The sequence below is a fragment of the Rhinopithecus bieti genome, unplaced genomic scaffold, assembly GCF_001698545.2.
Source record: "Rhinopithecus bieti isolate Rb0 unplaced genomic scaffold, ASM169854v2 scaffold_30957, whole genome shotgun sequence".
In the NCBI taxonomy this organism is placed as follows: Eukaryota; Metazoa; Chordata; class Mammalia; order Primates; family Cercopithecidae; genus Rhinopithecus; species Rhinopithecus bieti.
Genome location: NW_016813678.1, coordinates 805 through 22,412, shown reverse-complemented (window position 1 = coordinate 22,412; position 21,608 = coordinate 805). Strand labels below are relative to the sequence as shown.

At 36.2% G+C, this 21,608-nt stretch overlaps 1 protein-coding gene across 1 annotated transcript in view; it reads right to left on the bottom strand.

Moving 5' to 3' along the window:
- SERINC1 (serine incorporator 1) overlaps positions 1–12,381 on the bottom strand; it is a gene marked incomplete at its 5' end in the record, with an annotated part of 16,486 nt that extends 4,105 nt beyond the window's left edge. The window contains 8 exons of the mRNA XM_017848883.1: positions 447–677; positions 794–938; positions 5,396–5,486; positions 5,625–5,794; positions 7,488–7,625; positions 7,866–7,945; positions 10,189–10,358; positions 12,220–12,381. Coding sequence (XP_017704372.1) covers positions 447–677; positions 794–938; positions 5,396–5,486; positions 5,625–5,794; positions 7,488–7,625; positions 7,866–7,945; positions 10,189–10,358; positions 12,220–12,381 — 1,187 coding nt within the window. The remainder of the gene's footprint in view (positions 1–446; positions 678–793; positions 939–5,395; positions 5,487–5,624; positions 5,795–7,487; positions 7,626–7,865; positions 7,946–10,188; positions 10,359–12,219) is intronic.
- Positions 12,382–21,608: the final 9,227 nt, after the last annotated feature.

Here is a 21,608-nt window from a genome sequence, read left to right as displayed (position 1 = left end):
TTTTTGAGACGGAGTCTCGCTTTGCCGCCCAGGCTGGAGTGCAGTGGCCGGATCTCAGCTCGCTGCAAGCTCCGCCTCCCGGGTTCACACCATTCTCCTGCCTCAGCCTCCCAAGTAGCTGGGACTACAGGCGCCCGCCACGTCGCCCGGCTAGTTTTTTGTATTTTTAGTAGAGATGGGGTTTCACCATATTAGCCAGGATGGTCTCCATCTCCTGACCTCGTGATCCGCCCGTCTCGGCCTCCCAAAGTGCTGGGATTACAGGCTTGAGCCACCGCGCCCGGCCGAAGATTGCATTTCTCATGCTAATCTCACTATTCATTTAGCTGTACGTTTTGAAATATATCAGGATAAAAAGTACTTCATATCACATCATGGTTTCACAAGAGAATCATAAAAACGCCATCAGAATTCACACATCCAGAGTTTTCATGAAATATAAATACCTGTACCAGTTGGTAAGGGTCATCATGATATAAAGTGAAGCCAGGAAAAGCATGAAGTGAAAGAAGGAATAACTGTAAGTGACACCATCCCTTTCATTATCTACAGCTCGGTGAACATCGTCACCATCCTCCAGTGATCCATCACTTCTAGCTCCACCATCTTCTATTAACGTAGATTCATCACTTGTTAAAGTCAGTTTATTAACCTGACTATTGTTTGAAGTACGGATGCTGTATGAAAGAGAGTTTAGGAGGAGAGAAAGAAAAGAATATTTTTAAAAGAAATGATTCATAAATAAACAGCTAGACTTCTTGTTTAAAGAAAAAAATTCCCTAGTTTTTCCTACCTGGAATAAAATACACACAACAAAAAGAGGATTAGTCCTATAACTCCTTGAGCATGCCACCACTGGACTGATTGCCCTTCCTTTGGGACAGTGCTTGTTGTATTGTAGCCAATTATGCTTAGCAGACTTGGGTTGCAATTTGTTTCTGTAACACAAAGTCAAATTAAAATGTTAGAATATATTGAAAAAATGTTTTTCAGAGCAAACAAAAGTTATGTTTAACTCTCTATACCCCTGCAAACTGAAAAACAATTGCTGGAAAAGGCATCAGTATAACAAAAATAACTGAAGACACCTTGCACTTATGAATAAGACCTCTGAAGTGTTATAATTCTGATTTTATAGAAGTACCTGGAAAAGTTAAATCATTTAATTTTCAACAACATGTGAGAGCTGAGAGAGAATTACCTCTACAATCAGGAATATAGATGACCTTTCCAAGGTTAGTATAATTCTAGTAGATTTAGAAAGAAAATTCAGAGATTATAAACCACAATGCACTGGCTTTTCTATTATATGTTGAGATTATGAAATGGACTTTATGAAGCTTATCCATTTGATACAGCACATTGTTAAAAAAGCAAGATGGCTTACACAAAAACCAGTTATAAGGACTCCAGCAAATGCCTCGGGGGAATTACCCAATAAGATGCAACAACCTACTGCTTGCTTACTCAGTTTTATTCTTTTATAAAGAAGAAAGTAGGCCAGGCACGGTGGCTCATGCCTGTAATCCCAGCACTTTGGGAGGCCGAGGCAGGCGGATCACAAGGTCAAGAGATCGAGATCATCCCTGGCCAACATGGTGAAACCTCTTTTCTACTAAAAATACAAAAATTAGCTTAGCATAGTGGTGCGCACCTGTAGTCCCAGCTACTTGGGAGGCTGAGGCAGAATGACTCGAACCTGGGAGGTGGAGGTTGCAGTGAGCCGAGATCACGCCACTGCATTCCAGCCTCCTGATGACAGAGCAAGACTCTGTCTTAAAATAAAATAAAATAAAATATAAAATTAAATTAAAATAAAATATAAAAGAAAATATGATTGGTGAAATATTCACTACAGGCGTCTAAAATTACGTATTTTTCTCCCACAAAGCCCAGATCTGTCAAACTCATCTTACCTAAATAAAAAGACTCTATCCTTAAAGCAATTAATAAGGCTATTTCCTTCTCTAAAGCAAATTACTAATAAGTTTTTCTAACTACTTAGCCTGGGGAAAAAAAATAAGAAATCCTTCTGTAATACATCAAAACAAAAAACAAAACAAAAAAAATCTTGGTCTCCAAGTTATAAAGTACCTATGATAAAATACCTTCAGTTTGTAAACTCAGTGAGATTCATATAACATCAGATAAATTTTTTAGGAAAAGAGATCATTTTCTTTCTTTTAATAGGTAATAATTTTTTTCTATTCTAATTTGTCTCTTTTCAACATATTCTATTCTCATGGTATGCAATATAACTAGTCTATAGTAAGATGCATTACAAAGCCCAATTATCAAATTCAATTGCAAGGTAGTGACAGGGTAGAAGAGTAATTTAATAATGTGAAAAAATTATACTGTTCAGGAATTTGAAGAGCTTGTCTTTATACAACGATCATATGCTCTATGCAAATTAGATACCTCCCTTATAATTTCACCCAGTTTCTTACAGACATACCTTGTTTTATTGTGCTTTGCTTTTTTTTTGTTTTTTTGTTTTTTGTTTTTTTTTAGCGTTTCACAGATACTGTTCTTTTTACAAATTGAAGGTTTGTGGCAACTCTGCATTAATCAAGTCTACTGGTTCCATTTTTTCTAACAGTATGTACTCACTTTGTGTCTGTTTCACATTTTGCTAATTCTCGTAATATTTAACAATTTTTCATTATTATTAATTTATCTGTTGTGGTGATCTCTCTACAGTGACCTATTATGTTACTATTGTAATTTCTTTGGGGCACCACAAATCACACTCATATAAGATGGTGAAATAATCAACAAACATTGTGTGTGTTCTGACTGCTCCACCAACCAGCCATTTCCTTGTCTCTATCCCTCTCCTCGGGCCTATTTCAAGACACAACCATATGGAAATTAGGCCAATTAACAACCCTGCAATGGCCTCTAACTATTCAAGTGAAAGAGTTTTCCCTTTCTCACTTAAAATCAAAAGCTAGAAATGATTAAGCTTAGTAAGGAAATCTTGCGAAAAGCTGAGACAGGTCAAAAGCTAGGCCTTCTGTGCCAGTTAGCTGAGTTGCAAATGCAAAGAGAAGAAAGAGTTCTTGAAGGATATTAAAAGTGCCACTCCAGTGAACATGAACACACAAATGATAGATAAGAAAGCAAAGCAGTCTTATTGCTGATATGGAGGAGAAAGTTTTAAGTGACCTGGATAGAAGATCAAATCAGCAAAGCACTCCCTTAAGCCAAAGCCTAATCCCGAGCAAGGCCCTATCTCTCGCTTCAAGTTTATTTAATAGGCTGAGAGAGATAATGAAGCAGAAGAAAAGTTTTAAACTAGATGGGGTAGGTTCTTGAGGTTTAAGGAAAGAAACTGTCTCCATAACATAAAAGTATAAGGTGAACCTAAGTGCTGATGCAGAAGCTACAGCAAGTCATCCTGAAAATCTAGCCAACAAAATTAATCAAAGTAGGTACACTGGCCAGGAGTGGTGGCTCACGCCTGTAATCTCAGCACTTTGGGAGGCTGAGGCAGGTGGATCAACTGAGGTCAGGAGTTCGAGACCAGCCTGGCTAACATGGTGAAACCCATCTCTACTAAAAATACAAAATTAGCTGGGTGTGGTGGCGCAGGTCTGTAATCCCAGCTACTCAGGAGGCTGAGGCAGGAGAATGGCTTAACCAGGAGGCAGAAGTTGCAGCAAGCGGGGATTTCACCATTGTACTCCAGCCTGGGCAACAAGAGTGAAATTCCATCTCAAAAAAATAAAAATAAGAAAAGAGAAAGCAGCTACACCAAACAACAGATTTTCAATAAAGACAAAATAGACTTCTACTGGAAGAAGATATAATCTAGGACTTTCATAGCTATAGAGAAGTCAGTCAATGCCTGGCTTCAAAGCTTAAAAGAATAGGCTGACTCTTTTGTTGGGGGCTAATGCAGACAGTGATTCTAAGAGAAAGCCAATGTTTGTTTACCATTCCAAAAGTCCTAGGGCCCTTAAGAATTCTACTAAGTCTATTCAGCCTCTCTATGAATAGAAAAAAGCCTAGATGACAGCACATCTGTTGAAAATATGGTTTATGGAATATTTTAAGCTCACTGTTGGGACTTACTGCTAAAAGAAAGATCCTTTCAAAACATTACTACTCACTGACAATGCACCTGGTCACCCAAAAGCTCTGACAGAGATGTACAGGGAGATTAATATTTTCATGTCTGCTAACACAGTATTTATTCTGCAGCCCATGGAAAAAAGGAGTAATCTGAACATTTAAATCTTATTATTTAAGAAATGTATTTTGTAAGGCTATAGCTGCCATAGAGTAATTCCTCTGCTGGATCTGGGTGGGCAAAGTAAACTGAAAACCTTCTGGAAAAGATTCACCATTCTAGATGTTATTAAGAACATTCATGATTCATGGGAAAATGTCAAAATATCAACATTGACAGGAGTTTGAAAGAAGCTAATTCTAACCCTCATGGATGACTTGAGGATTTCAAGACTTTAGTGGAGGAAGTAGCTACAGATATGGTAGAGAGAGCAAGAGAACTAGTAAGTGGAACCTGAAGATGTGACTGAATTGCTGCAGTTTCATTATCAAACCTGAATGATGAGGAGTTGCTTCTTATGGATGAACAAAGTAGTTTTTTGAGATGGAATCTACTCCTGATGAAGATGCTATGAATATTATTGAAATGACAACAAAGGAGATAGAATTTACATAAACTTAGTTAATAAAGCAGCAGCAGGTTTAGGAGGACTGACTCCAATTTGGAAGGAAATTCTACTCTGAGTCAAATGCCATCAAACAGCATCACATGCTACAGAGAAATATTTTGTGAAAGGAAGAGTCCATCAATGGGCAAACTTCATTGTTGTCTTAAAGATACAAAAACAGCCACCCCAACCTGCAGCAACCAACACCCTGTTCGGTCAGCAGCCATCAACATTGAGGCAAGACCTCCTACCAGCAAAAAGATTACAACTCGATGAAGGCTCAGATGACTGTCAGCATTTTTTGGAAATAAAGTACTTTCAAATTAAGGAATGTACATTGTTTTTCTAGATATAATGCTATGGCACACTTAACAAACTACAGTGTAAGATAAACAAAAGTTTTGTATGAATTGGGAAACCAAAAAATTCTTGACTTGCTTTACTGTGATGTTTGTTTTATTGTGGTGCTCTGAAAATGAACTCACAATTTCTCTTAGGTATACATTGTAACCTTCTTATAATTTTGTTAGTGATGGAAGAAACTAAGGGAAGAAATAGTAATACATCAAAGATGAAAACTTTTCATACTTTATTCCTCTGGGAGCCTAATTTTTAAGTAATTTAATCTCACCAAAAGACAATTTCTGGAAAAAACAACAACAACAATAACTGCAGAACCTTTAGAAACACGTAATATAAACAAAACACACCTGGTTCATTGGTCATAGCTGACCATGTCAAATACATTGTGTAGACTGTAATCACTGAAGACTGTAATAAACCAGATCTTGGTTGTGATTCCTACAGAAAAAAAAAATAATAATATATACATGTATATAATATATTAAGCAACACAGGTAAATATTCTAGACATCATTCTAGATTTTGAAAACTTAAAAGGTACAAGCTTCATAAAAGCTAATACTTTAAAGGGCATACTTGGATTTTTGGCAGTATAGACATTACAGAAGCACCAACGCAGAGGAGCATGTTGACACTGATGAACGCCTTGTTTTCTGAACAACTGGCTGGATGAGTGTAGTAGACAAAGAACAGGACGATAGCAACTAAAGACAGCAGATAATTCAGAGCTGTAGCTGATAACAACGCTGTGAAAGAAATATAATTGGATAATTAGCTTTTTATCGGAAATATGAGCAATTAGAAATGGGACCTGTTTTATAAACAATCTGTCATTTTGTCAAAAAATATATTTTAAGCAACTAACATTGTCAGCATTATAAAGGCTTATAAAAGCAGGAAAGAAAATTAATTCTGACCTTTATTGCTTAAGAATTCTAGTTTTTACACATATCTCACTATTACACATTTGCAAGGATGGCAAGTTAGTAAGAAACTAATATGATTTATTAGTGATATCTATATTAGAGTTTACAAACTATGTTTATATGTTAGCCATTATTTTCAAAATAAGGAAAAATAACTATAAGAGGAATATTACTTAAGATTCTTAAAGAACCATTATCACTCAGTTGTAAACAAGGGCATTAAGAAAATTATTTTCATTGTTAATGTTAAGCCCTCATAACAATGATGCTTTTCCTCATGAACTAAAATCTTGAAAGATACATATTATGCAAAGGTAAGTCATTATTATTTAATAAGTCAACCTATGCTTTTTCTATGTAAATTTCAACATACACAAGTTGTTTAGCCTTTATGCTAATATGTGCTTAATATACAAGTATTTATGTAGATTTGCCTCACTGACAGGGGATCCATCCAACAAATATTTATTGAATGCCTGCGTTCCAGGCCCTGGGGATACAGCAGGGAACAAAAGAGACAGAAACCCTTGCATTAGATTTTGCATTTAGAGAACAAGGTATTCAATGTAAGTGAAATTTCCAAATGACTAAAGCTTGTTTCTTTGAGCACCAAATTATTTTAACTTGAACCATTGAGATCAAACACCACAAATTAGTTGTGTGAGAGGAATATTAGGCCAGCAGAAACGGATCTGGTTTGCACTCCAATTTAAAATTTTTTTTAGCTGACACTCAGGTCATTTAGCATGAAAATCCAGATTTATGACTTCTTTTCAAAAACATTAGAAAAATCAAGCAATACTGAGTTCACATTCCCACAAGGCAACTAATAAATGGAACTGAGCAGTAGCAATGCACTTTAGATGGGGCATTCATACTCTCGAACTCATTGTAGTCCCTACTATTTGGACAAAGCTTATGCACTTAAACTTTGTCTTCCTGTTCCCTCATTTTTGTTACCTGGTTTGGTCCTGTAAGCATCTGAATTGTGATATCTGTTTTCAAGTATAACCCCAAAGAACTCGACCTCATCATTAAAAATAACCATTAATTACATCACTATAGGAATTCCTTTAGTTGTTACTGATGCACATAAAAGCATCCTTTGCACTTATATAAAACGTCCAAGTTGCTTTTTATATTTTTTATTTGCTGCTGTTTATGAATTGTATCACTGTGTGTTTATCTATTCCTAGCAATCCTCTTCCCTTTAATATTTTACCTTTAACCCATTGTACGCTAGAAAATTAGACCATAAAGTGCACATGCTTTGTATTCAGGTTCTTTTGGATTCTTTCCTGGTTCTTGGGTTATGTTCTCAGTTAACCTGCTAAAAGATCTGATCACCAAGTTGCTGATACAATGTGATATTTTGACACTCACAAAGTTTAAATTAAAAACCTCTTCATAGGAAATTAGACCATAAAAATCTTAAGTGATTTACCTAGTCTACATATCTATTCTTGACTTCAAAGTTGAACTATACTGAAGTTGTTCTGCGACAAAAGCTTACCTGCATACCAACATCTTGAGTTTCCTTCTTCCATTTTTTCAACCCATGATTCATTCCATGAATGTGCAAAATCAATAAGTAAGACTAATTGTATGAGGATGAAACAAAAGGCACCTGCCATGCCTACATAAAACCACACTGAAAGGGAAAAAAAAACATACATAAGTGATTGGTTAATTCGATTTTATCAATTCCTTTAAAATCACAGTACACAAAAAGGAAAATAAAATTTTATATGAACATCTTGATTTTGCCAACTGGGAAAACACACACACACCCCCAAAAAGACAAACAATTAGAGTTATAGTTCCAGGTAATAATTATTTCAGATTCCTTTATAAAATATCAATGTCAAACAACTTAAAAAGGATTTCTCACCGGTTGTAAAAGTTCCTTCTGGAATGAAGAATGCCCCAATAATAATTGCAATTGCTGCAGCAAATTTAAAGAACCAAAATCTAAAACAAAAGAAACATAATTTTATTAATAAACATTCATTCATCAAATAATTTCAAATATGAAATCATTTAACTGCATCTTAACAAACAGCTACTCTTTATGTGAATGTTCTACTTCTTTCTGAGGATATTATGATGATCTGGACTGTAGCCATATTTGTAACTACAAAACAAGGTAATCATCATATTTAGATAACTTAGTTTGGAGAGAGAGTGAAATTAACCATTACCATGAACCAAAGCTTATATTATAGATCTTTCCAATTGGAAAGAACAAAGCAAAAAAAAAATCTGATAAGAAAGGCAAGTCAAAACGTGAAAGGAATGGATTAAAGCCCAGACTGCGCTAGAGGAAGCATCAGAGCTAATGGCTGGAAAAGAAAGGGAAATGATAAGACATTTCAGGGACTACTGGACACTGGCTCTGAGTTGACATTGATTCCAGGGTACCCAAAACATCATGGTGGTCCCCCAGTTAAAGCAGGCGCTTATGGAGATCATTGGGTCACTCCACCAGTAAAGAAACCACGACCTGCTGAGTTGCTTGCTGAAGGCAAAGGGAATAAAGAATGGGTAGCAGAAGGCAATCATCAATACCAGCTACGACCACATGTCCAGCTGCAGAAATGAGGGCTGTAATTGTCATGAGTACTTCCTCGTTTTGTCCAAAACATGTTCATGCATGCATATACTCGTACTAAGAAAATATTTTCATTTCCTTTCTCCTTTATCATGTGACATAAGATTTATTGACTTCACATCAGCATTTAAGTATTGTTAACTCTATGTAATAGTATTTAGGTTGGGGACTGGTGTGTTTTCAGTTGTAAGGTTAGTTGTATGACCTTATTTTTGTCTTTATTTGCAGATTATGTATGGTCTCAGGAGGTGTATTCAGGTTCAAGTTGACAATGGGTAGACTTCTGATAGTTAATATTGAGTGTCAACTTGAATTCAAGGATGCAAAGTACTGACTTGTGATGGTTAATACTGAGTGTCAACTTTATTGGATTGAAGGATGCAAAGTACTGATGTTGGATGTGTCTGTGAGGGTGTTGCCAAAGGAGATTTACATTTGAGTCAGTGGGCTGGGGAAGGCAGACCCACCCTTAATCTGGGTGGGCACCATCTAATCAGCTGCCAGCAGGGCTAGAATATAAAGCAGGCAAAAAAAAAAGTGAAGACTAGACTGGCCTAGCCTCCCAGCCTACATCTTTCTCCCATGCTGGATGCTCCCTGTCTTTGAACATCAGGCTCAAGTTCTTCAGTTTTGGGACTCGGACTGGCTCTCCTTGCTCCTCAGCTTGCAGATGGCCTATTGTGGGACCTTGAGATCATGTAAATTAATACTTAATAAACTCCGCTTTGTATATATATCTATCTATCGTATTAGTTCTGTCCCTCTAGAGAAACCTAATACACTTGATTATCAGAAAAGACAACAATTATATAAACTGCTTTTAAGACAATTTTGAGAAAGATTTATTTCTCACTAATTCATTATGAAAAAACGAGAATGTTAGTTCCATTTCACAGGCTTATTTCACATAAGTGGGATAATATATCAAAGTATAAGGTGAACTGTATAAATGAATAGTTTTTATAAACATGATAAATGCCTCCATCTAAAACTCTAATAATTTAACAAAATAATCAATGACTAAAGGAACACAATAAAAGATAATCAACCTGTCACATATTTTCTCATTAATATTTATATTCTACTTGTTTATTCCTTTTGTCTTTGGTAGCACATGTTACTAGATAAGCAACAGCAGATATTAAAAGAGTCAAATAAGGGTACCAGAAGTAGTGCTCTATACGAAGGAAGATTGATAAATAAACCCTGAAGTTTCTTTCTGGGTTGTCTAATACAACCAACCTAGACAAATCTGCTCTCTGCGTCTAGGGAACTGAGAGTTCCATATAAGTGGACTGGTCCACCAAAAGTTAAGAGGAGAAGGAGAAATAGCTATTCCCTTAGTAGTCACAAATATAACAGAGTCTCTTTTTTAGGATGAAAATATAAAACACTGCGGATCAGAGGTTATTATAACTATTATTTAATATATAAGTCTGACATTCTCCAGTAAAAACAAGATTTTCTCACCCTGTCATTCATGAATAAAGTAATTCTGTAAATTGTATAAGTTTATTTTACCTTAAGGTTTCCTTAGATAAACTGGCAATTACCAATAAGAGGCTACCCAGGCTTTTATATTGAAGCTTATTTGAAAACTTACCCATTGTGCACTGCAGCTCTAGGATCACTGCTACTCTTCACTTTGATCATTAGTAAAGAGAGAAGAAGATAGAACATAGCCAAACCAAAGCACAAACGATATACAGCTTTATAGCCAACCAAAATATTACAAGGGACAACACCTTTCTCATTCTCACAAAATCCAGGAATCTAGAAAACAAAAGGGTTTGATCCATCATTTTCATTAAGTAAAAGTAAAATTATATGTAATCAAATAGTTTAAGTAAACGTTTAGAAAACTGGAATTTGCTTTACAATTTATGATGAATATGTACTCAAGATGAGTCTGATACATTTTAATCACATCCAGTGGGGAAAAAAGAGTTAAATCCCCATCTGAGCAAATCATAAACTATAATACCAACTCTATGCTGGATGCTTATTTTGAGTTATAGATTTATCTTACATTTTAAAAACTTGCCTTCTACTTGAATAGCATGATATACTTGTTTTGGTAGTGTAAGTGCTATTTCTGAGACTACTGTTCAAAACTATTAATACATCTATTATTCATATATATAAGAATAAATTATTTCCTCCCACTCCTTCCAGTCCCAGCACTCTAAAAGAACTGCTTTTTCAGCACACTAGTCATGTACTAGTTTTCAAATCCAAAGGCTACTGCTTAATCACATTCCTTAATCTCATTTTTATATAGACACTATCCCTGTCATTCTTAAAACTTTCTTCCTAGAACCTGTACATTTTTTTTGTTCTTTTCTGTTATCCCTTCCCTCCCAGTTTTTTAGGATCAGAACCAGGTTTTCCTTTCTCCACTAACTCCCTTAAGTAAGAGATTTTGGCAAAGTTCTAGCTCTGCTCACTCTGAATGATCTTCAGCATATGATGCCATGGTTTCAACATTCAATTTCTATCCTCAAGGCAGTCTCTAGCTGTGATTTCTTTTAAATTCCTTCATGTTTTCTACTTGCTGCTGTACATTATTATGGACTTCATGTTTGTGTCTACCCAAAATTAAATGCTAAAAGCCTAACCCTCAATGGGAAGATAGTGGGAGACGGGGTATTTAGGTGGTAATTAAATCATGAGTGTAGAGCCCTCAGGATGGGATTAATGCCCTTATAAAAACAGATAGAAGAGAGCTGCTGCTTTCTCTCAATAATGTAAGATGACCATGTGTAAACCAGGAATAAGACCCTCACCAGAACTTGACCATGGTGGCCCCTTGATCTCGGACTTTCAGCCTCCAAACCTGATAAATAAATTTTTGTTGTCTTAAGCCACCCAGCCTATGATATTCTTGTTATAGCAGCCTGAACTAAGACATACATATATATATATACATATACACATGTACATGATACAATACCACCAAGTCAACATGTTAGAAGCTAAATTTATTACATGTTCCCCATCTCCTTCCATAACCTGACTCTCTCTAAAAATTTTTCTTTCTGGGTTAATAGCAACACTTTCCTCCCAGTTTTCTAGGATCAGAACCTGGTTGTTATTTATGATTCCATCACTGCCAATATTTCCGCGCCAGGTTCAGTCAATTTTACATCCAGAAAATCTTACTTCAGGTCCTCTCTATTCTCTTCTTGATTATACCACTGCAACAGCCTCCATATTTAACTGCTTGACTTTTATACTTTATTAATTGTAAGATTAATCTTCCTAAAGTACAGATACTTTGCTCAAAAAGCTCTTTCATACTCATTATGCTTTCTATTTTTCAATCGCTGTATATGAAAGTTCTAATCATTCTTAGAATATCCTTTTTTCCATGACCCACTGAGATTCTGACACCTGATTAGAATTATACTTCTTTCTGTGTATTACCACAGTACATTTCCTGTACCACCATCAAAGAACTTAACAAGGTAACGTATATTATCTTTGTTTTTCCTAAAAGATTATGAACTACAACTAGGATTACATACTGTCTTATTCTAGATTATTCTGTTTACAATATCCCTGAATCAGTTTTATTCATATACATATATACCCTATAGCCTCAGTTAATCAATAAATAAGAAATGAGACTAACCTTATTTAGTTGTTCTTCCATTCCTGGTATTAACATTACACAAGCTACACATACTCCAACAAGCAAGAAAAGTGCATAGATCAATCTAGTTACAGTGGAGTTGTTTCCACTAGGACAGCATCGGCATAGCAAACACGGGGCACTTCCACACAAACATGGTATCTGGGAAAAAGAATATTATTAAAAATATTATTAAAAGCCAGTAAATCAGTAGATCTTAAAATGATACAATGAAAATTGACATTCTATCCAAAAAAGAAAAAAGACTAAAAGTAAATACATCAAGGGACATAAGGTATTTGGTTCATATAAATTATCTATATACCACATAACTTAGCAACTTCTAAGAAGGAGTAAAGACAAAAAAGCCCTTGGACTCTATGACAAGTAAAACGAACAAATAAGCTAAAACAAAAAGGGGGAAAATCATCAGTAGTAACCAAAGTTTAAGAAATGGAATATTCATAAGTAGCACAGCTGCTAAACCCACCACCTCTAGCCCCTGCCCTTTAGCCCCCAGATACTAGACTGATGAATACACAAAATTCTGAGGATTCTCAAATACATCCAGGGAGGAAAAAAAAAGTGAATTGGTATGTTTTCCTTCTTTTGACCTGGTGATAGTGATAATAATGAAAACTACAACTAGAGTGAGCCAAAAAGGATAATAATACAACTGGGGCTAGCTAACTTTCTCCAGTGACCACCACACTAAACTAGCAGCATGCTCCCAAGGGATCAGAGACCACCACACTAAACTAGCAGCATGCTCCCAAAGGAACAGAATATCTTCCTGTCCAGGAGAGAGGAACACTGGTACAGAGTATTTACCAGTATTTAAGAAAGCCACAGAGTAAATATTCTCATAATACCATAACTTGGGCTGAGATGTCAGACTTCTAGAAGGTGGATGAACCAGATCTTCCAGCCCTAGAATTACAACTCTAGGGGAAAACAGTCTTAGATACCACAGTAAGGGAATGTTGTAGAAGCTAGAGCACTACACCAACCAATATAAGGTAAGAATAAAGCTGCTTTATATTAAACGTCCACAAGACAGAAATAAATGTCATGGCAACTATGTAAATATACTTTAGCAAAAATGAAACATAAACATCTCCCCTCAGAAAAAGGAATGAAGAAAATATAAGGCATATGAAGAATTCAGTCTGAAATAAATATAATCCAGTAAGGAAATTCCCTACCAGTATTTCATTTGAGCTATAGAAAAATAACAAAATATTTTTTTTTTAAAAAAAGGAGACTTTAAAAATGAAATAAGAACAGAACACAATGGAAAGTGGGAATCAAAGGGCTAAAGAAATGAGAAGGGGAAAAACAGACTTAACTAATAACTATCAAGAAACAAAACAGACATAGGTAAAAATAAAATTACTGATGAAAAAAGGCTTGGGATAATCACTATAAATCAGGTCAAGATGGAGAAACCATGATCAGACTTATCCTCCTGACTTAAACAATGGAAAAAAACAAGTTTTTCAGACGATGAACAACGGGCAATGTAAAGCAGTAATTTCTAAGAGGAGACAATGTGAGCCCTATGACTGGCCCTTATTTTACCGATTGATCGATTGACAGAGTCTCCTTCTGTCGCCCAGGCTGGAGTGTAGTAGTGCGATCTCCAGTCACTGTAACCTTCCCCGCCCCCACCCCGGGTTCGAGGGATTCTCCTGCCTCAGCCTCCTGAGTAGCTGGGATTGCAGGTGTACACCACCACACCCAGCTAATTTTTGTATTTTTAGTAGAGATGGGGTTTCACCATGTTGGTCAGGCTGGTCTCAAACTCCTGACCTCAGGTGATTGCCTACCTCGGCCTCCCAAAGTGCTGGGATTGCAGGCGTGGCCCACCTTGCCCGGTCAACTAGCCCTTATTTCTGCCTGGGGAGAACGTCCACTGTAGGGAGGGTCTAGGAATTTTACCACCCAGAGGTGAAAAACTTTGTTATCCATGAGGCATTGGGTAGAGATATCAGAAGGCAATTAATACTGGAGAAAAATCAGCCATCAAACTGAAGGCTGCACTAGTTGCACTTAACGAAACCTAAAGGCAAATAAAAAGATCACACTGTCTCTAAGTAAAATCACCCAAGTCAAAGATAAAAGCCCAATAATTTTTTTTTTCTTAAATAAAAGTATATCCAGCACTGATCAAGGAAAAGTTTACACTGGACAGCTAACAAAAAATAAGCAGGCAGGCAAAAAACAGAAAAATACAATCTATAATGAAGATCAATCAGTCAATATCAACCTGGAAATGATATAGATAACTGAGATCATTTATAAATAGGGCACTGTAGTATTAGTGTAAGTATATTATGTCACCTGCTCAAGGAGTAGAGGAAAACTTGATCATGTTACGGACAGACATGCAAGATAATTTAAAATTAAGACCCATATCGTACTTCTCCAGATGACAAAATAAACCCCCTAAATATCGACAAGACAGAAGAAAAGATTAATAACCTAAAGACATAAGAAACTAAATGATCCAAAATGAAAAAGAAATAAAAATACGATCAGAACATCATGAGACAACTTTAAACAGCCTAATGTAAGTGAAATTAGAGATGAACTTCAATTGGAGGGAAGTGAGCCGGAGAGAACAGACACAAGGGTGCTTTTGAGGAAGTAACTGCCAAAATTTTTCCAATTTTATGAAAACTATTAATTCACAGATCCAGGAAACTCAACAAAGCCCTAGCAAAATAAGCATGAAAACCACACCAAGTCACATCATAATCAAATTACTTTAAAAAAGTAATAATCAGAAAAACCTTAAAAGTAGGCAGAAAAATAAAATGTACATTATAAACTGAGGAACAAAGAAATAAATCACGCTTCTAGTAAGAAACGGTTCAAGCCTAAAATCGGTACTGAAAGAAAAAAAATATAAACATAGAATTTTGTACTCAGTGAACATATCTTCCAAAAATTAAGGCGAAATAAAGACCATTTTCAGGAATAGAAAAGACAAAATAATCCAAACAAGCAGACTTAAACTGCCAGAGATGTTGAAGGAAATCCTCCAAGAAAGAAAATTATACCAGACAGAAATTTGGATTTGCATACAAAGGAAGAAAAGAAACAGTAAATAGATACATTCTTCTTATTTAAAAAAAAAATGGGCCAGAATTACTGAGACTAAATCCAAAGACATCATAAGAAAATAATAGACAAATATCCCTCATAAACATAAACTTCTTAATGATATTTTAGCAAGTCAAAAACAGCAATATGAAAGTATATAAAAAGGGTAACATATTGTGACTAGGTAGAGTTTAGCCTGGAAAAGCAAGGTTGGTTCCACTTTTAAAATCAACCAATGAACTCTACCGTAAAAACAGACTAAATTGAAAAAACATGGTCATCTCAATCGATGTAGAAAAACCATTTGACAAAATTAAATACCGATTCATGATATAAACTGTCAACAAACAAGGAATAGGAGATAACATCCTTAATTTGATAAATGGCATTTACAAATATCTATAGCTCTCATCCATAATTGATGATGAAATTCTGAATGCTTTCCCCGTAAGATATCAAACAAGGCAAAATACCTCTCTCACCATTTGAATTCAACTTCCCACTGGAGGTCCCAGCCAACATAACGAGGCAAGAAAGAAAAACTGAAACATAAAAATTGGAATGGAAGACACGAAACTGTCCCCTTTACATGTAGCACAACTGTCTACATAGAAAATCCCAAAGAGGGCCATGAACCATGGCTCACACCCGTAATCCCAGCAATTTGGGAAGCTGAGGCAGGAGGACCATTTGAGCCTAGGAGTTCAAGGATATAGTAAGCTATGATAGTGCCACTGCACTTGAGTCTGGATGACAACAAAATCAAACAAACAAACAAAAAACAACAACAAAAATACCCCACAAAAAACCTACAAAAATGCAACTACAACTAACTCTTCAAGGTCACTTGATAAAAAGTCAATATACACAAATCAATCATGTTTCTACATATTAGTAACAACTGAAAACAAAAAGAAAATAGTTATAAATCTAACAAAACAGAGAAAAGATCTCAAATAATGAAAACTACAAAACATTGGTGAAAGAAATCAAAGACCTAAATGAATGGCAAAATACACAGAGTTCATGGATTGGAAGACAATTATTTTCAAGATACCAAGTCTTTCCAAACTTATCTACAGATTCAGTCTAATTCCAATCACAATCCCAATATCAGATTTATAGAAATAAACTAGCTGAAAAGGCAAAAACACTAGAATAGCTCAAACAAGTCTGAAAAAAGAGCAAAGTTAAAAGACACACTACCTGATTTCAAGACTAGCATTAAAGTGACAGTAATTAGAGTGATACAGGGAAAAGGGTGGACACACTAAGCAGAACACAATGAAGTTCAGAAATAGACTGATGCAAATATGATCAAAGGATTTTTGACAAAGATACCAAAGCAATTCACTATGGAAAGGATACTTTTTAATAAATGGTGTTGAAATAACTGGATATTCATATATTTTTTTAAAAAGTTAACCTTAAGCCATAATCAAACCATATACGAAAATTAAGATTTCCTGGATACCATATAAAAAACAGGACTCACAATAGAAAAACAAATGAATTGGGCTTCATTAAAATACAGAACTTTTGCTCTTTAAAACACACTGCCGAGAATGAAAAAGCAAGCTATAAACTTGAAAATATTTGCAAGTGAGGTATGTGATAAATCATTGGCATCCAGAATATAAAAGGAACTCTAAAAACTCAGTAATAAGAAAACATACAACTCAATTAAAAAATGGGCAAAATATTTAAACAGATACTTTAATCAAAGGCATATAGACAGCAAATAAGCAAAGAAAAAGTGCTCAATATCATTATTAGGGAAATGTACATTAAAATCAGAGATACTACTACATGCATATTAGAATGGCTAAAATGAAATAAAGTGATGATACCAACTACTGACAAGAATGCAGAGTGACTAGAACTCTCTTACTTTGGTGGTGAGAATGAAAAATGGTACAACCATTTTGGAAACCAGTTTGTTTCTTATTTTTAAGTCAAACATGCACTTACTGTATGAATAAGCAAATCCACACTCAGATATTTATTCAAGTGAAATAAGACCTTATAATCACACAAAAAAAAAACCTTTATGGGAATGCTTATAGCTACTTCATTTGTAATCATCAAAACCTAGAAAGGCTCCTCAAACGGTGAATGGATCAATTGTGGTATATCCAAACAAAAACAATACTAACAATAAAAACATATGGAGAATGAAACTCAGATGAATTATGTGCTAAGTAATAAGAAGCCAGACTCAAAAACTATATATTGTAGGATTCCATTTATATGACACTCTAGAAAGGCAAAATTCTAAAGACAGAAAATAGGGGTTGCCAAGGATAGGACAGCGCAATTTTTTAGGATGATTAATGTTCCAAAATGGTTACACGACTAGATGCACTTGTCAAAACTCGTGGAACTGTGTATTACAGAGTAAATTCTACTGTATATAAATTATACTTTAACTAAAAAAAGTCCTTAAAATAGAGAATACTCTAAATAAATGAATTAAAGGATATTCACTGATCTAATATAAGAAAATTCCTCAGATGGAAAATAATCTGTGAATCAAAAGAGCACACTACTTTTTGAGAAGAGGAAAAAAGTGATAAAAGATTTAAACTCAGACTTATCTGGTTATTTAATTTCTAAGATAAAGAAAAACTCTTCAGCTACTCAGGCAGAAGAAACAAATCACCTATGCATGTGCAGAGTTGTTTTGGGAGGGTATGGAAACCAAGCTGATAAAAGACAGAATACAATACAGAAATAACTACAAAGTTCTGAAGGAAATTCGTATACTATATTATACCAGTCCAAAATGTCTCTCAAGAATTTAGCAGACACTTTCAAAAACCAAAGATTCCGGCACCCATAAATCCTTTTTGAAAATTCTACTGATGACAAAATGTGGTCAATTAGGAGATGACATTAAAATAAAACATTAGAGCAAAGCAACGGTAAGCCAAGGACTGGTAGAGAGCTTTGCATCCACTTAAGTTTAGAGCACTGGTTCTCAAACTGTAACAACTACCAGAATTACCTGGAGGGCTTATTAAAACATAGAATGTCCTCAGTCAACATTTCTATGGTACAACATAATGGCGACATAAAAATGATAGTACAAAGTGCTTCTGGTTAAAGATGGCAGACTGAATATGTTAATTTACCTACGTTCCCTGTAGAAATCCCAATCAAATAAAAAATAAAGGTTTGAGGTTTTTTTTTTTTTTTTTCTTTAAAAAATGAGGAATAAGGCCGGGCGCGGTGGCTCAAGCCTGTAATCCCAGCACTTTGGGAGGCCGAGGTGGGCGGATCACGAGGTCAGTAGATCGAGACCATCCTGGCGAACCCGGTGAAACCCCGTCTCTACTAAAAAATACAAAAAACTAGCCGGGCGAGGTGGCGGGCGCCTGTAGTCCCAGCTACTCCGGAGGCTGAGGCAGGAGAATGGCCTAAACCCGGGAGGCGGAGCTTGCAGTGAGCTGAGATCCGGCCACTGCACTCCAGCCTGGGCGAGAGAGCAAGACTCCGTCTAATTGAGGAATAAAATGTAAAAGTCAAAAAGAACTAGAACAAATCTGGAAAGTAGAAAGTACAAGGTAGTAACAGCCTTAACAGAGAAAGCTGAATTCTAAGTTATCAAAGGAAAAAGTTAACAAGCAACACAATTCATTCGGCAGAATACCCAAATAGTTCAGGAACTGGTGGCACCAGAAGTCTCTGTAAGTGGTACTAAAGGTAGAGTAAAAATAGATGATTGGTTGAATGTCTTTTCAAAGAGTAGTTAAGACTCCCAGATTTCATTCCATTTCTTGCACTAACCAACTGAAAAGGATAAAACATGAGGTTTGACAGGGGAACACCAAGAAGAGTTGACAAAAGGGGTTCCATGCTAAAAATATAAAATTAAATCAAATTTTATGTACTGAATGTGAAGAACCTCATCATTCTTTCCCTCACTTGCCTTCCAGAATGCAGGTATATTGCTCAGGTTAGAGACTGGAAATGTACCCTGGATCTATCAATAGCCCTAGATACATATCTGCATCAGGCTTCCACAATAAACTGGTTCAGCCAGATCACTTCACTGTAGTCACAGCTGACAAGTCCTACACCAAGCTCTTGAGTGTCCCACTCCTAAATATGAACAAATAGCTACTGACCACTGAATACTGAGGAAAACACTAAGATCAATGAAAGTGGGTGGAGTGGATAGGAGAAACTTGAAAAGAAATTATATGCAAACATAAAAGCATAAAAAAATCTAGTATTTCTAATATACTTACAAAGTGTATTAATATATAGTACAGGGTACATCATAAAGATAAAAATAAAGATTTTTTTAAAAAGAGAGAAAGACTGCTTCCATGAAACAGACACAGGATGCTATAAAAATGGAACAGAGGCCAGGAACGGTGGCTCACACCTGTAATCCCAGCACTTTGGGAGGCTGAGCCTGGCAGATCACTTGAGGTCAGGAATTCAAGACCAGCCTGGCCAACATGGTGAAACAGTCTCTACTAAAAATACAAAAATTACCGAGGCATGGTGGTGCGTGCCTGTAGTCCCAGTTACTCAGAAGGCTGAGGCTTAAGCATTGCTTGAACTTGGGAAGTAGAAGTTTCAGTGAGCCAAGATCACGCCACTGTGCTCCATCCTGGGCGACAAAGCAAGACTACATGAAACAGAGAACAAAACAAACCTCTGGTAATTAAAAATGTTATAGCAGAGGTTTTTGTTGTTGTTTTTTGAGACAGTCTCACTCTGTTGCCCAGGCTGGAGTGCAGCCTTTACTAGAGTGCAGTGGCATGATTACAGCTCACTGCAGCCTCAACCTCCCTGGGTTTAGGTGATCTCCCCACCTCAGCCTCCACAGAAGCTGGGATCACAGATGTGCTGGGTGTAGCTGGGACCACAAGCACACACCCCCATGCCTGGTTAATTTTTTTGTATTTTTTGTAGAGACAGGGTTTTGCCATGTTGCCAAGGCTGGTCTCCAACTCCTGAGCTCAACTGATCTGCCTACCTTGGCCTCCCAAAGTGCTAAGATTATAGGCATGAGCACACCGCCCCTATAGCAGAGGTTTAAAAATTCAACAGAAGTCCAGTCAGTCAATAAAAAAACGTAAAAAACAAAATTCAATGGAAGTTCTGAAAACAATCAAGGAAATTTCTCAGAAAGCAGTGCAAAAAGCCAATGAGATGGAAAGCAGAAAGGAAGAAACATAGAGTTTCAGTCCAGGAAGCACATTATCTGAATAACAGAAAAACAATGTAGAAAATACAGGTAAGAAAATTAAATAACTCAAGAAATGTAATTAACTGGTGGAGAAGAGAAGGATGGAGAGGTCATACAGAAAAAGTTTCTAAAATGACTTCAGAATACCCAGCAACAACACTGCAAGTCTACAAAGGAGCATCAAAATTCTGACGGAAAATGACTTTCAATCTAGAATTCTATGACCAAAGTGTACCTCCTATGTGCTTCTGTCAAGGAGCACTATACCAAAACATGGTCATCAACCAAAAGAAAACAAGCAATGAAGAAAAAAAGGGTTTCAACCTAAGAGAGAGGAAATGTACATCCTCATTTGAGGATAAAGTGAGATCCAGGATGAAAACAGTGACTAGAGCAGGTCAGATGATTCTGGGAGAGATAACCTCCAAGGTTCGATCAATCATGACATGTATCTGAACTTACTCAGAGATGCATACAGCTGGGGAAAAGTCTGACGTCAAATAATTTAAACACACTGAAAATAGGCTGGGCGCGGTGGTTCACACCTATAATCCCAGCACTTTGGGAGCCCAAGGCAGGTGGATCACTTGAGGCCAGGAGTTATGAGACCAGCCTGGCCAACATGGCAAAATCCCATCTCTACTAAAACACAAAAATTAGCTGGGTGTGGTGGCCTATGCCTGTAATCCCAGCTACTCAAGAGGCTCAGGCAAGCGAATCCCTTGAACCCGGAAGGCCAAAGTCGCAGTGAGCTGAAATTGCACCACTGCACTCCAGCCTGGGCAACGGAGCAAGATTCTGTCAAAAAAAGAAAAGAAAAGAAAAGAAAGTAAACCAATGAACACAAAATTTTGTGCATGAAAGGAAAAGTCATTGTGTATGTGTGACAAGGCTGACCTATGAAGAGCATTACACAAATAAAGAACTAATATTTAAGTGCTTACTATAGCTTTACAGATATAAACTTATATAAATAGTCACAATAATGTTCATTTACCACAATTATTTACTATTATGGAAAGCTATGGGGACATCAATGAGTGTATGTGATTTTGGTGGAGGCAGGGATGAGGGC